Source organism: Peromyscus eremicus, chromosome 17 (genome assembly GCF_949786415.1).
Source record: "Peromyscus eremicus chromosome 17, PerEre_H2_v1, whole genome shotgun sequence".
NCBI classification, from domain to species: Eukaryota; Metazoa; Chordata; class Mammalia; order Rodentia; family Cricetidae; genus Peromyscus; species Peromyscus eremicus.
This window is the reverse complement of record NC_081433.1, coordinates 14,949,013-14,964,401: the sequence shown is the minus strand read 5'-3', so window position 1 is coordinate 14,964,401 and position 15,389 is coordinate 14,949,013. Positions and strand designations below refer to the sequence as shown.

At 47.5% G+C, this 15,389-nt stretch overlaps 1 protein-coding gene across 1 annotated transcript in view; it reads right to left on the bottom strand.

Moving 5' to 3' along the window:
* Positions 1-3,743: 3,743 nt before the first annotated feature.
* The window catches only part of Slc20a2 (solute carrier family 20 member 2), a 103,208-nt gene continuing 91,562 nt past the window's right edge, over positions 3,744-15,389 (bottom strand). Inside the window, exons 8-11 of the mRNA XM_059244938.1 lie at positions 14,601-15,192; positions 10,446-10,631; positions 8,303-8,387; positions 3,744-5,214 (exon numbers count right to left, since the gene is read on the bottom strand). Coding sequence (XP_059100921.1) covers positions 5,053-5,214; positions 8,303-8,387; positions 10,446-10,631; positions 14,601-15,192 — 1,025 coding nt within the window. The 3' untranslated portion in view covers positions 3,744-5,052. The remainder of the gene's footprint in view (positions 5,215-8,302; positions 8,388-10,445; positions 10,632-14,600; positions 15,193-15,389) is intronic.

The window sequence follows — 15,389 nt, the reverse complement described above, 5'->3', positions numbered from 1 at the left end:
GGTGAAAATAGCCTTGCATTTTCTTTCTAAAGCCTCTTGGTCTCTAGAGGGCTTTGTCTTTCTACCTTCAGTGGCCAAGTCATTGACTTGGCACTTGGTAGTCCTGGATGTTAGTTACCTGAAAGGTAAACTAAAGCCTTTCTTGGATTTGGCTTCTCAGTAGAGGGTTTCTAAAAGCAACCATACTCCTCTGTGATCATCAAAGACACAAAGATAACTCCTGGCATTGCGTGCAACTCTGAACTATGACAGAATTAACATTTTGTTAAGTGATTTCCCTGATACAGTTTGAAGGGTCTGAAAAGATGTTATAGTTACAATTAAACTTGACCCCGCTAGGTGTCGCTGTGGTACCAACCAAGATAAACACCTGGTTTCCTAGTCCTTTCTGCTCTAGGTCATTCAGTCCATTTTCTTGGACCTCCTCACCTCTTCCTCTACTCCTTGTAGTTTGAAATTTCTGAGTTCAGGGTTTGGTTTAAACATGGTAAATTGGGAAAGATGACGGAGTTCTCCATCCTATCCTAGGCAAAATTCTTTTTGCTGTTTAAGTAGGTTTCAGTCCCCAATAAGAACTCTTGCTCACCTTCATTGTGTCTGAAACACATTTCTTAGACTCATTTAATCTCATGTGCTTCCTTTGTAGAGACTTACAGAATCAACCACCCTTTTCTTTTGGCCTTCATTTCCAAGTTCCTAAACACCTGTAGTTTTTTTTTTTTTTTTTTTTTTTTTTTGGTTTTTCAAGACAGGGTTTCTCTGTGTAGCTTTGCGCCTTTCCTGGAACTCACTTGGTAGCCCAGGCTGGCCTCGAACTCACAGAGATCCGCCTGGCTCTGCCTCCCGAGTGCTGGGATTAAAGGCGTGCGCCACCACCGCCCGGCTCAACACCTGTAGTTTTATCCCAGGTCTCCTGTGTATTCCTTTACCTTGCTGAGTTTAAATTCTTTTTCTTTTAAACAGTCTTCCTATGTACTTTTGGCTGGCCTGGAGCTTCTGTGTAGACCTGCCTGGTCTGGCGCTGCTTCCCAAGCACTGGTTAAAGGTGTGTGCTACCATGCCACCACCACAACCAATTTTATTTTGTTTAAACAAGGTCTCTCTGCAGTGCTGGCTGTCCTGGAATTCTCTATTGTACACTAGGCTGGTGGCCACTCTGCCTGACTCCAGCTAAATTTTTGTCTTTATTTTGTTATAAAGATCTTAAAATAGACTTGAAAAGATTTAGTTATTTTTAGTGTGTGTGTGTGTGTGTGTGTGTGCGCGCGCGCGCGCGCGCGCGCGTGCGCACCTGTCTAGAAGTCAGAGGGTGTTGGATCCCATGAAGCTGGAGTTACAGGCTTTTGTTATCTGACTAATGCAGATACTGGGATGCAAACCCTGGTCCTCTAGTAGAGCAGTAAGGACTCTGCAGCTGAGTCATGCATGTCTCCAGCTCCTGATGTATTTATTTTTCTAGTAGTTTTAGGTTTACAGAAACACTAAGCAAAAAGTAGTTCCCACAATCTTGTTGTCTCAGCTCCTTGCCTCACATCTAGTATAACCAAGTGCCCTGGTGTAGTAATGTCACTGGCAAAACTGGGCTTCTCTTTTATGGGTTCTTACTCCTCGTAAAATAATCTTAAAATAGACTCAGAAGGAAGCTTGCAAACCATTTTATGAGGCCTTTATCTGGTACTCGAAAAAGAAGAGAAAGATGTTAGAACTCAGAAAGTAGTCAGGCTTAATAGAGAAGATCTGCAAGTGCCTGCATTAGCAGAGGGACTTCTGAGCGGGACACTATCTCTCGAGGGGATAATTATTCCTCCCATCTCCTTAGGAAGTCTTCAGGAAAGTCAGCTTTGGGGCAGGGAGGATTGGCCAGGTGATTGACAGGCCCAGCTTGATTAACTCGTATAGGAGACAACAACATGTGATATTTGGGGACAGGTCAAAGGTGGAACTCAATTCTATTCTTTTGACCTAGAAGCAGTTTAATAGGCCTCAACAGAGCACCGATGCATCCAAATTTCACATGACACTTTATTTATTTATTTATTTTTTTGGTTTTTCGAGACAGGGTTTCTCTGTGTAGCTTTGCGCCTCTCCTGGAACTCACTTGGTACCCAGGCTGGCCTCGAACTCACAGAGATCCACCTGGCTCTGCCTCCCGAGTGCTGGGATTAAAGGCGTGCGCCACCACCGCCCGGCCTCACATGACACTTTAAATCCTAAGGAAGGGCAGTTGTGATCCCTTATCTGGCCTCTTGCCATGTAGAGGGTGCTGGCCTCTGCCTCCTAAGTGTTGGATTTTACTACATATTTTCTGTTGCTTGAGAACTCTAACTTAGGACGAAGAGGTGGGCGAACTTATTTAAAAATGACCTGTTGAAAATGAATACAAATGTGTTTAGATACTTAGAGGTTCAGGCTGTCAGGAAAGGTAAGACAAGAAGTATGAGACATGATGTCCCTCCTCTGAGCCTGGCTTTCTTGTCCCCCAGGCAGCCTTCCTCTGCATGGGAAGTTTGTCTGACCACATACAAAGATGTCAGGGACTTAGGAGTTCCCTGGAGACTCTGCATTCCTTCCCTTGGGGGACATGGCAACACCCTCTTCTGGATCAGAGAGAGCTTCCACAACCTATGTGTGGCCTGACTACTCCTCATCACATGTAGGAACCTCTCCTGGGCATTGGCTGTAAGGTGGAGTCCGGTGGAGTAGACCTTTCCCTCCTCTCCCTGGACAACATACAAAGTAGCCATCTTTGTCAGATAACAGGCTTGGGGGAGAGTCCTGGGCCAGGCTCCTTTCACATTGCTAGGGAGGCATGACACTCCCACCCACTCACCCACTTCCGCTCCTGGGATCAGCCTTGCCATCTGCCTGCTAGGGCTTTGTGATGCTCAGGTGGCCCTTTTGAGGCAGGGATTGCTGCCTGAGACTGGCAGGCCTTGTGGCCTGCATGGTGCTTACTTACACTTGTGCTGTTCTTTTCTTTCTTTCTTTTTCTTTTATGTGCATTGGTGTTTTGCCTGCATGTATGTCTGTGTGAAGGTGTGGGATCCCCTGGAGATAAGGTTACAGGTAGTTGTAGGCTGCCATATGGGTGCTGGGAAATGAGCCCAGGTCCTCTGGAAGAACACCCAGTGCTCCCAACTGCTGAACCCTCTCTCCAGCCCTGTGCTGTTATTTTCTTACCAATAAATTTGATGGGAGACTGAGTTTCCTCAGACTATCAAAAGCAGGAAACAAGGTGCCATTTTAAAGTAGAGGATTTCGGCTCTGGTAGTGGAGATGAAAGCATCACACCTGGATGGTGGTGCTCATCTGGTACCCATCCAGCTCCTAGGTGGCAGCATTGTTGCCGCGGTGTGAAACATGAAAGGTTTCACTCTGAGCTTCCCAGCTTGAGAAGAGACCCGTGGGGGCCTACAGGAATGAAGAGCCGAGCAGGTGAGCTCCACACGGGAACGTGAGCTCCACACGGGAACGTGACCTCCCCGTTACCACTGTCCTGATCAGACACATCTCTGGTCAGACAGTTTCATCATGGTGGGGATGAGGATGTTCACAGTGGGGATGCCTGCAGACAGGGGTGGGGTCATTCTTTCCCTTTCTAGTTTTGTGTATCGGTTCTGTACAAACACGGAAGAAGGTAGGATAGAGAGGAAAGTTCAACAACAAGTATTTGAAAACTGCAAGTGGCCAGATTGCATAGTTTTGATTTTTGTGGAAACCGTGAAAGAAAAAAACTTCAGAAGTAAAATTTTGAGGGGCACTTTTTTTATTATAAATTTAATATGGTTGATTAATGAAAAAATTACAATGAAGTACCGTGAAAATGTATGTCAATATAAAAATATTAGCAGCATTTCCATGGTTTCAGGCTCTTAACGTTTTAGTCACACTGTCTCTCACCATCAGAACACAACAGTGGCTCTACAGGAGGACCTCAGATGCTCTACATAGAAAAGGCCTCGGATCCCCAAGCCCAGCGTCCTTTCTAATATTTCCCGCTCGGCCCCAAGGTTCACAGCATTCAGACGCATCAAAAGCCTCTCTGGCTTTAATGTCTGCGACCAGAATTCCGTGGTTCAGGCTACAGGGCAGAGCAGGGAGGGACACTGGAATTGGACTTGATATGTATGTAGTGTTTAACTATACACCCCCTTGCTGTATGCTGTCCACGCTGGTGATGGTGAAAGGCCACTGAACGAGCTTCCCAGGACCTGGGATGGCAGTGGTGTGGCTGCTGCTGGTGGGCGGCTGGTGCTTCCAGCCACACACACTGCTCTGGCTGAGTTAAGAGCTTGCCTGGCTGATGGACCAGGTTCACTGCAGTGGCCAGTGGAAAGGGAAACACACAACATGAAGATATAATACTGGCAATTTATCCCCTATTTCTTTGGTACTTTCTAAAATTCTCCAATCAGTAAAGTATAAGGGAAGCAGAGCATTAAAATTACAGTTTAAGTATTTACAAAAGCAATAGTGATCCATTGCACAGTAACTCATACACAGCTTCTGAACACATTCTTCAGGGAAAGCACTTGTGAACACCTGTCTCAGCATATGCGATCACACAAGGGCCCGAGAACTTGCCCAAGTTTGTATTAAGTATACTGTATCTCACTCATATTACAGTATATTTTAAAAAGGATTTCATAACCTACACTTTAATAAAAGTTTTTAACACTTGCCAGCGCTGAAATCATTATATACAGTTAGCAGAATATTGCATTCTGGGCAATACTCTTCACTTTCATTCTGAGTTTGTTTGAAATAAATGCTACATATTCTAGGTACACAATATAATATAAGTAACTGCACCACATCATGTCATCACAATATCAGTTTGATATATACTACTATGTACAGTAGTTAGGTTAATTCTGGAAGATGAACTTCTGTGGCCGGGGTAAGCAGTGTGTGGATGAAACCGTTATCTGGAAGGTATGTGGGAGGGGTGTGTATGTGTCAAAAAGAGTAGGGGTGGAGAGGTGTGGACACACCTGCCCATGTTCGCCTATCCCGACAGCCATGCACCGGCTGGAAGACACAAAATCACACCTATGACAGGAGGATTCCATACATGAAGATAGCCATGATAGCAGCACTGAATAATCCAGCCACGGGGACAGTCACAAACCAGGCCACAAAGATGTTCCGGAAGAGGTGCCAGTCCACAGCCTTCCGAGAGCGTATCCAGCCCACAGCTACCACTGAGCCCACCTGTAGCGGCAGAAACATCATATTCAAAGGTGAGACACCGAGGAGAGACCCTTCACCAACACTGACCTTTTGGTTATCATTATGTGTATCATGTACCCCGAACTCTTCCTCATCAGTTTTCTTTTTTTTTTCTTTTTTTTTTTTTTTTGGTTTTTCGAGACAGGGTTTCTCTGTGTAGCTTTGCGCCTTTTCCTGGAACTCACTTGGTAGCCCAGGCTGGCCTCGAACTCACAGAGATCTGCCTGGCTCTGCCTCCCGAGTGCTGGGATTAAAGGCGTGCGCCACCACCGCCCGGCAACCTCATCAGTTTTCTATGGAGGTCATTTTATATTTTCATAATTTATGCTATGAAACTAGCCTCATTCTGTGAGGTTCCAAGAATACTTCTGCTGGGCAGCGTTCAGGAATCTAACGATACTCTTTACCATCAACAGCATGCCCTAACTTCCTTCCTACCTTTCAGCGTAAGCTTGGGTCCTCTCCATGTACGTTCCTTACATTTCTACAGTTTTAAAATTATATTTATATGTATTTATATTACATTTATGCCACAGCATGTGTGTGGGGATCAGAGGCCCACACTGGGGACTCATTGCTCTTATTCCACCACGTGGGTCTTAGGGTTAGCGCTCAGGCTGTCGGCCTCGGTGGCAAGTACCTTTCCGCACTGAGCCATGGCGACAGCCCTGTTTCTCACTGGAATTAGTGTAAAAGCATTCTGCTCCCCTGCAACTCTGTAGTCTCTGTGTGTGCACCTCCCGTTCGTTATACTTTCTAACTGGCTGTTGTTGATAATCAAGCTCTAGATTTTTGTATTTTCCTCTTGGATATGAGCAGTTTTACTCTATGAGCTTCATCTGGTCTGTCTGCACCTAACATCTCACTGTGGTCCCATGTGAAGGACCTACTCATGTCAACAACTTATCCTTATACTGCTTATTATTCCAAGGAAACAAAACCAATTGTGTGACTACTATAGATACTTGGATAACAATAACATACATATGTCTTTGTTAAGGCCTTGTGCAAATTAGATATAAATCTCTTAATAAAATGTCCTTATGGTCTAAATATTGGGAAAATTATACTTTAAGATGAAAATGAAAGTTTAATTTTTATTTTAATTCATTAAGTAATTTTTTTTGAGACAGGGTCTCACTAGGTGCCCTGGCTGGCCTGAAACTTGCTATAGAGACCAGGCTGGCCTCACACTCAAGAGATTCTGCCCACCTCTGCCTCCTGAGCACTGGGATTGAAGGTGTGCACTACCACGCCTGACCTAAGAGTTTAGCTTTAAAACCAGTGTCTGTATATATGTGCACACAATGGGTTGCACTGTGACATTTCCATACACACGTATGTAAGGCACTTTGATAATCATGTTCTCTATTGCTCTCACTGTCCCCCAGATCTCTAATCAAGTCCCCTTTTAGAGAGGTTAGAATCTGGAGGCAGGAGTTTTCCACTATGGCTGTGAGTTACATTCTAGAGTTTCATGGTATAGCAAAATCACACTGTCTGGTGTAGCACTTTCCGTTAGTGCGGAGGAGACGGTTAATAGGTGAGTCTGAGCAGCTGGAAAAGTCAGGCAGGTGTGACTGTGTCTGCCTACGACACGGTGGAAAGTGGGCAGCTGAGATGGTTTGGTAGGGAAAGGTGCTTGCCTCTAAGGCTAACAAACCGAGTTCAATCCCCGGGCCCTACATGACGGAAGGAGAGCGCAGATCCTGAAAGTTGTCCTTTGATCTCCACAAGAGTGTTGTGTGTGTACGTGTACACACACACACACACACACACACACACACACACAATAAATAAAATAGAAAAGTGAAAAGCTAAATGCCTTTTCCTTGGGAAAGCACATATTTTAGGGTGCTTCCTCAGTAGCAGTCCCGAACAGCACAGAGCTAAAATGAGGTGATGAATGGGGAGATGGTCACTTTTTATAGTCTACACAGCTTTGTGTTGTTTGAAGTACTTCAGTGAGCCCATGCTTTTTTGATAATTTTTATTTTATTTTTTTGTCGTACCAGGGATTGAATTCTGGGCCTCTGTTGTACAGGTACGCAGTCTATCGTTAAGTTAAGAGGCATCATGAGACCCTTTCATCATTTTAAAAACAACCGAGACCGAGCAGTCTCAGATGCCGAATGGGGCTGCCAATCTTTCCTTACCTTCCCCCCTTGTACTAGGGATGGCAGAGCACCATGCTAGCCCCATGGTGGGAAATGCTTCTTAACCCTTCTGTGCTTCAATTCCCACATCTGCAAGACTGGGGGAATGCCAGTGTTCTCCTCAAAAGGTTCTTGCAATGAGCAAAGGTGTCAAATTCACACTGCACTTCAACAGTGCCCAGTGGGCACCTGCCTCATACATGGGAGTCAAGTTGGTTGTTATGGTGATGTATGCTAACTGACCACAATTGGGAGGGATGGAACACTCGCTGAAGAGCTGATCCCTGGTCCTATCGTATGTAAGCTGTATGACCTCTGAGCAGTCCTGAGAGCCTGAATTTCCTCAGCTGTCAGCTGTGAATGACAGGACGGAGAACCACACACAGCAGCACCAGGAGCTAGCTCCTGCCCCTCATTTGGAATCGACTCTCAGGCAACAGAGTCACTCTCAACACCATGTAAGGGGCAAACCAGAAGGAGCCACATCTTCTAATTGCTCTGACGTAATGTCGGTCTACTTCTGTTTCGTGCCACTGCTAAGGTCAGTTCTATGCAGTGGCAGGAACTGAATGGTGCATCTCTGGAGAACCTACAGACATGCTTGGTGCACATGACTTCAGAAGGAGATCTAGGTGGAACAGTGAAGGGCACAGGGCAAACGGAAGCCCTCCCACTGGTGCCCAGAAAGCAAAGCCTCAGCACCAGGTGCCATGCCGGGGATGCGGAAGGATTAGGAGAGGGGCATTCTAGGGGAACAACCACCCCTGCTTCCTCCTCCTCGCTATCCAACAAAGTCCCGGCAGGCAGTCCCACAGCAACCACGCAGAGTATAGCAGCTTTTTTCAGATCACTTGGTGCCGCTGGACCGATGTGCCACCCCTCGGAACGGCAGTCTCTGGCTGGCAGAGACCTACCTTGCAGTGTGTGGTGCTGACGGGAAGCCCGATGTTGGAGGCGATCACCACGGTGAAGGCAGAGGCCAGCTCAATAGTGAAGCCACTGTGGGGGCAACAGGAAGACAACGTCACAGGAGCTCTTTGTGTGGCCTTGCCGACACCCTGTGGCTGCAGAAGCCTTGCCAGAACATTCTGTAAGCTGGTTATGGACTGCTGCCTGAGCCAGATGACCATGAGGAGAACAAGACACTGTTGCTCACAGCAGGGCTCTGGGCTGTTCAGCTGACATCCAGTGACCTTGTTTTCCTAACATGTTTTCCAATCTGAAGTGTGGAACTGGGTCAGAAATTCCTGCTGCGCGCTAAGACGATAAATTGCTCGTTCCTAAAGGGGCACAGAACGACTAGGTTCTCATCTTGAAAGTGTGAACTTACTACAAAAAAGGAACCTTCAGGTGACCAATTTTTCTTCAATTCCGTCTTCTAAGACAATCTCTTGTTAAAATGGATTTTAAGGATGGGGAACTGAAAACCAGAAACAAAAGGAAACAGAAACCCCCTAATATGTTTTAAAAAGAAACAGAGGAAAAAAAGATTTCCTACAACTGAGAGTTCTGAGTTTTAGTTGTCCTCTGTAAGCTGAGGTTATTTAACCTGCAATACATCCAAAGACTCTACAGCAGAATGACTGTGACACTTCAGACCCCACCGAGGATGGCAGAGGTGCATGCCCCCAAATCCTGGGGTACAGGTGAGATCTCAGGGCTTGAAAATTTGGGGGAAAGGTGGGTACCATGTTTTGGAGTTTCTGTCCCCCCCGAGACCCATGCCAAAGGCCTGGTCCCTAGGCTGCTGCTATTGAGAGTGACATAATGGGGTGTCTGGTCACTGGGGCATATCCTTGAGGGGATACAACTCTGGCCTTTCTGATGGTTGCTTTTGCTTCTTGGCTATGAGGTGTTTTGTTTTTTTTTCCCCTGTGACAACAGGCTCCCACCATGATGTGCACTTTTCTATCCACCTGAAGAATGAGGACAAGACTGGACCAAGACCTGTAGAAGTGTGAGCCACAACGAACCTTTTCTCTGTCTACTCTGCTTACCTCGGGTGTTTTATATTGGCAACAGAGAGCCGACTAACAGAAAAGACACAGGAGAGTGGTGTGGCTAGAGAGTTCTGGAGAAAAGCAGGCCTCGGGCTCCAGCTGGCACCTGTGTTCTGTGCTTGCTCTCTGGACCTCACATGGCATGAGAACATCTGGATAGATCAGGAACTACAGCAGTCTCCTAGTTCTCCCTGCTGCTCTGCTTAAGGGTCTTCCTGCCTCCATCCTAGTGCCAGTGTAGATGGCAGCAGGGGGGTTATGGTGAGGAAGGGGCTGATTGGTGGAGAGTGAGGTACGGAGGGGTCCCTCTGCCCTTTCTTACTGTGATTATCACTACAGAAGAGCAGCGCAAGACATGTGGTAGTCTGAGTGTAACTGGCCCCCATAAGCTCGTAGGGAGTGGCACTATCAGGAGGTGTGGCTTTGTTGGGGTGGGTGTGGTCTTGTTGGAAGAAGTGTGTCACTGTAGGGGCGGGCTTTGAGGTCTCCTATGCTCAAGCTGCTCCCAGTGTCACAGTCCACTTCCTGTTACCTGCAGATCAAGATGTAGCCTGCACCATGTCTGCCTGCACGCTGCCATGATGATAATGGACTGAACCTCTGAAACTGTGAGCCACCACCTCAGTGAAATGTTTTCCTTTATAAGAGTTGCCATGGTCATGGTGTCTCTTCACAGCAATAGAAATGCTAACTAAGACAAGAAAGCTCTGATATGTTGACTCTGCAGTGGGCCCTACCTCAAAGCCCTGTCTGCAGACCTAACCTGTACAGGTGTAGTAGTATTTGCTCCACCCATGACCTTGGGCTATATGGCCCAAAGGAGGCAGTGCTTCCTGCCATTGTATGTGACCTCTTATAAGGGGTTGGAGAAGAGTCACATGCACCTTCTCCCTGCTCCTGCTTGCGAGGTGGTTTCCCTCCCGGTCGGATCAGAGGAAGACTTCTGCTATATACTCCATTCTGTAATTGTGAGTGTATTTCCTCAATTTATATCTTAATAAATTCTGTTACCACTTTAACAGGCTCACGTGGATTGATCGTAATATACAGGCCTCACCTGGACGGTGTGATTGGAGTGAGGTCCTTCCCCATGGTCTGGATCACTCTTCTCCCCCAAACCCAGAGACCTGTGCAAATCCCAACTCCTCCGTAAAACAGCAGCCAGACCGGGGTCGCGGCTTCTTGCATAACTGCACCTTGTTCGTAGATCAGCCACAAAGCCACGAGGGGACCGATCGCATTGCTGGTTAAAAAGAGGGAGGGGAGCGGGGAGGGAGGTTAGTTATACACAGGCATGGCCCTATACACACCACATAGTGACTTCTCAGTTTGAAAATTAGCTAAATCTCACTGCATTGTAGCTTACTCATGGAATCTAGGGGGATAACATGACTTACTGATATAAACAACATATCAGAAAATTGGCCATCTTGACCATTTTAGGTAGAGTTAAACAGAGTAAGTATAATTACCTGGTTGTGAAAAGGCACTTAAAAAATCATGCGGAGTAAATACAATGACCAAGTTGTTATTATTATTTTGATTTTTCGAGACAGGGTTTCTTTGCGTAGCCTTAGCTGTCCTGGACCAGGCTGGCCTTGAACTCAGAGCCGCCTGCCTCTGCCTCTGTCTCCTGAGTTCTGGGATTAAAGCTGTGCATCGCTGCCACCACACGGCCAACAACCAAGTTCTTTTTCTCTTTCCTTTTTTCTCAAATGCCTTTCCATTTCCACTGCCGTCTCCACTGCTCCTGCCTCTAGCTCCTAGCTTGAACAGATGAGTCAGTCCTCACATGGCGGGCACGGATTCTTACAACTGGCCTGGAAGTCGGGCACTGTCTCTCTGTCACACGAGAATGCCATGGCCGCCGTGCTGCAGGTGGAGGCTGCTTAGACATGCTTGTCCTCTCCCCTGGACTCTACTGTCCCCCAGGTCCATGTCCCCCGTGTACACAGCATGGTCAGAGTTTTGACATACGGGTTTTTAGTGGTCCCTCCAGATCTAGTCCCACCCTGGTTGGCACAGCTGTGTAGACAGAGTGTGGCTTGAGGGTCAGCATGGAGAGGCTTCCAAGTCAGCTCTGCTCTAGCTGTGTGATACTGGGCACGTCACTTCACATTTCTTAGCTTTGGGTCCACCTTTAAAAACACCACTCACCTAGCTCAGAGTTGGTCTCACAAGGATGACGGTAAACTGCAAACGGTTTCGTACTGAGTCCTGGCAGGTACCTCATAAACCTTTCCCCAGGTGACTCTGTTGTCAGATTATTATTTCTAGAATCTGGCTTTTTATCAGATGACACAGTTTAAAAGCCTGAGACAGTCCCCGAGTTGTTAGCAACTGCTCTGGACTCTGTCATCTTAAGAGTTACTGTTGTGGGAATAGTACTTTCCATGCCTATGTTTTTCTGAGCTCTCTAGTGAGAGTTTGACCTCCTAGAGGCTCACACTGTTTTTACACTGGAAGCTGCATGTGAGCATTATCAGACAAGTGCCAGCTGAAAGCTAACAGGGCCTTTCCCTATCCCTTCTCACAAGAGACCAGTGGAGGAAAGTAGTTCCTCATTCTGTCCCCTGCCACACGGCCCTTCTGGAAAGACCCTCAGATGACGATGATGACCCCTTCACTAGAGGCCCTCCAAGGCAGTGGTCTACCAGGGCAGGCCTCCCAAAAGGCAGCAGTCCCAGAACACTCTTGTCCATGTCATAGGATACTCCAATGTCATTGCATTGATATGGCGTCACTGGTGTTTCTGGGGGCAGTGACAAGTAATAGATGGGGACCACGTGCCACTGGGCCATATCATCTTCCAAGGGAGGCACTGTCTTGCCTACCTTATAGGGGATAAAAGCGCAGCAGCAAGGCTGTTGTTGTTAAATGCAATGTTGCTATAGAATGTTGTACAGAATGGCTCCCCACATTCTAGGCAAGCAAGGTTCACTGAACTCCAGCCCCATACCAAAGAGGTTACGTATGCAACATTTCCTCTCAGCAATATGCCGATCCTCTTATTCATTCATCTTTCTAGACATGGAAACGTTACACACAGGTATAAGGTATACAACAGCAGGTACTCAATCTTTTGTTTGATGTTTTGAAACATCTTTGACGTCAAACTTTTAAAAATGAACAGAGAAAAGACTTAAAAGGCGAGGATACGATCCAGTGACTGCTAAATATCCACAAAGAGTGGACTCCTGCTAATATCCACAAAGAGTGGACTCCTGCTAAATATCCACAAAGAGTGGATTCCTGCTAATATCCACAAAGAGTGGACTCCTGCTAATATCCACAAACAGTGGACTCCTGCTAAATATCCACGAAGAGTGGACTCCTGCTGAATATTCATGAAGAGTGGACTCCTGCTAATATCCACAAAGAGTAGACTCCTGCTAATATCCACGAAGAGTGGACTCCTGCTAATATCCACAAAGAGTGGACTCCTGCTAATATCCACAAAGAGTGGACTCCTGCTAATATCCACGAAGAGTGGACTCCTGCTAAATATCCACGAAGAGTGGACTCCTGCTAATATCCACGAAGAGTGGACTCCTGCTAATATCCACGAAGAGTGGACTCCTGCTAATATCCACGAAGAGTGGACTCCTGCTGAATATTCATGAAGAGTGGACTCCTGCTGAATATTCATGAAGAGCCGCTGTCTCCCATCTCACTCCATGAAGCTACAGGGCTCCGGGTATCCACGCTGCTTCTTCCCTTCCTTCACTCCCAGGATTTCTACCCAGCTCCTCTGCCTTTTGGGCACAGGCACTCCCTCATCTGTACCCAGCCTGATCGTTCCTGAGTGCAGACACACCCCCGTGGCTGCTAACATGGCTGTCATTTAGATGTTACAGGTATCTTCAGGTTTATATCTAATCTGAACTCTTAACTCCTTAGCCCCAAAGCAGCCTTTCTGGGTCGTACTTCCCAGCATGGCAGATCATCCTCTGATTTGTTAAAGAGCCCAAATCGTTGGGCTAGGTTTCCTTCCTTCAGACCTGTGTCTAATTTAGCAGTTCTCAACCCGTGAGTCTTTCACAGGCCTAAGACCATCTGCAATCAGATATCTACATTACAATTCATAACAGTAGCAGAAGTAGAGTGATGAAGTAGCAATGAAAATAATTTTATGTTGGGGGGGTGACTACAACATGAGGAACTGTATTAAAGGGTCACAGCCTTAGAAAAGTTGAGAACCACTGGTCTTAACTGGTTATCAATTCCACTGGTCCCACATTCAAAATAATACATCCAGACCCTGGCTACAGTACCATCTCTCTGCTCCAGGGCTTGCTGTTTCTTCTTGGATCATTGTTAGTAACATCTTAACTGCTCTCCCATCCCCTCAGCACAGTCACAGAATAAGCCAGAGGGATCCTGTTAAATGCATCGTCCATTAGCCTGTCAGCCCTTCTGGTGGCTCCCTCTTCTCTCAGAGTGAAAACTTCCTTCTTCCGAAAACTTCCTTCCTTAAAGATTTAAAAGGACTTATTTATTTTAAGTGTATATTTTTCTTGATATGTATGTCTGTGCACCCTGTGCATGCCTGGTGACCATGTGGGCCAGAAGAGAGCACCGGATCCCCTGCAACTGGAATTAAGGATGGTTGTGAGCCACCACACAGGTGGTGGGAATTGAACTCGGGTCCTCTGCAAGAGCGTCAATTGCTCTTAACTGCTGAGCCATCCCCCCAGCCCCTGGACAACTCATTTTTAAGACAGGGTCTGGCTGTCTAGCCCAGGCTAGTCCTGACTTCCTGGGGTCAAGCAAACACCCTGCCTCAGCCTGCAGAGCAGTCAGGACTCAGCTGCACACTACCTTGCCTAGCGGAACACAATTCCTTCACGTTTCTCCATGACTGTACCATGACTTGATTCACAGTCTCCACTTTGCCTTGTCCAAGGTCTCCTGCTCTTTGCAGAGTAGTCCAGGCAGGCTCCACTGCACCCTCTGCCTCTCCTCTTTGCTCTTCCTGCCCGGGTCACATGGCCGGTTCCCTCACCTCGTTCAGACCCTGCTCAGGGAGCCTCCCCATGCAGCTAGCTGATTTATCACTGTGACCCCCTTTCTACTCTCTGGTGCATCCTGGGTACTTATATGCGTGCTTACTGTCTGTGCTCCCGTCTGCCCAGTGGCAGGGACTTCTGTATCCCAGCATGGAGCAGACCGACCCTTACTGTATATCTGTTAAACGAATAAAGATATGCACCTCACATCATTGCCACCATGAGCAAAGGACCCAAAGCAGGCAGTGAGGACTTGCAGGAAGTGGAACAGCAGGTGGACCTCTGCGGTGTCCTTCTCCTCCTTCTCTTCCTCCGTGGGGTCCTCGTGAGGCTGGTCGGGATCCCCCAGCTCAGAGGCCAGCCTCATTTCCACGCCCCCCTCTTCGGCCTCGATCTCGGCCTCGGCGACCGCATTGCAGTAGCTGGAGTAGCTGTCGTAGCGGAGCCTCTTCTTGGAGTAGGCCACCGCGTCGCCCACCAGCTTCTCGCTGTCCTCGGGGGCGGAGGAGGCGTCTGCGGCCCTGAAGGTGGTGTGCACCGGCATGCCGCAGATGGCCGCCGTGTAGCAGGTGTAGCTGTTGTTCCGCCGAAGCAGCCTGTAGTTGCTCTCCTGAGCGGGCTTCTCCTCGGAGCCTTTGTCTCCGTGGATTCTGTGCAGCAAGTCTTTGTAGAGCCCCGAGTCTTTGTGTACAGTGTGATAAACATGGCCGTCGTTTCTCATGTGGCCTTCGAAGCCGAACGTGCCGTTAGAGATGGGCGACTTTGCGGAGCCATGAGTCATGGAAAGTGCCCGACCTGAAAATAATTTAGGAGATGCTTATTCAGGGCTGGGGCAGGGGGATGGCACTCAGTGGAAAAATCACACGCTCAGCATGCACACGGCTCTGGGTTAGGTCCCTGTCCATCAAAACAGTACAACATGAAATTTGGGGACACTTTTGTACCCATGTTGGGCCTGGCTGGCTACCTCCTGAGGTCTTCCCGTGTTGTAC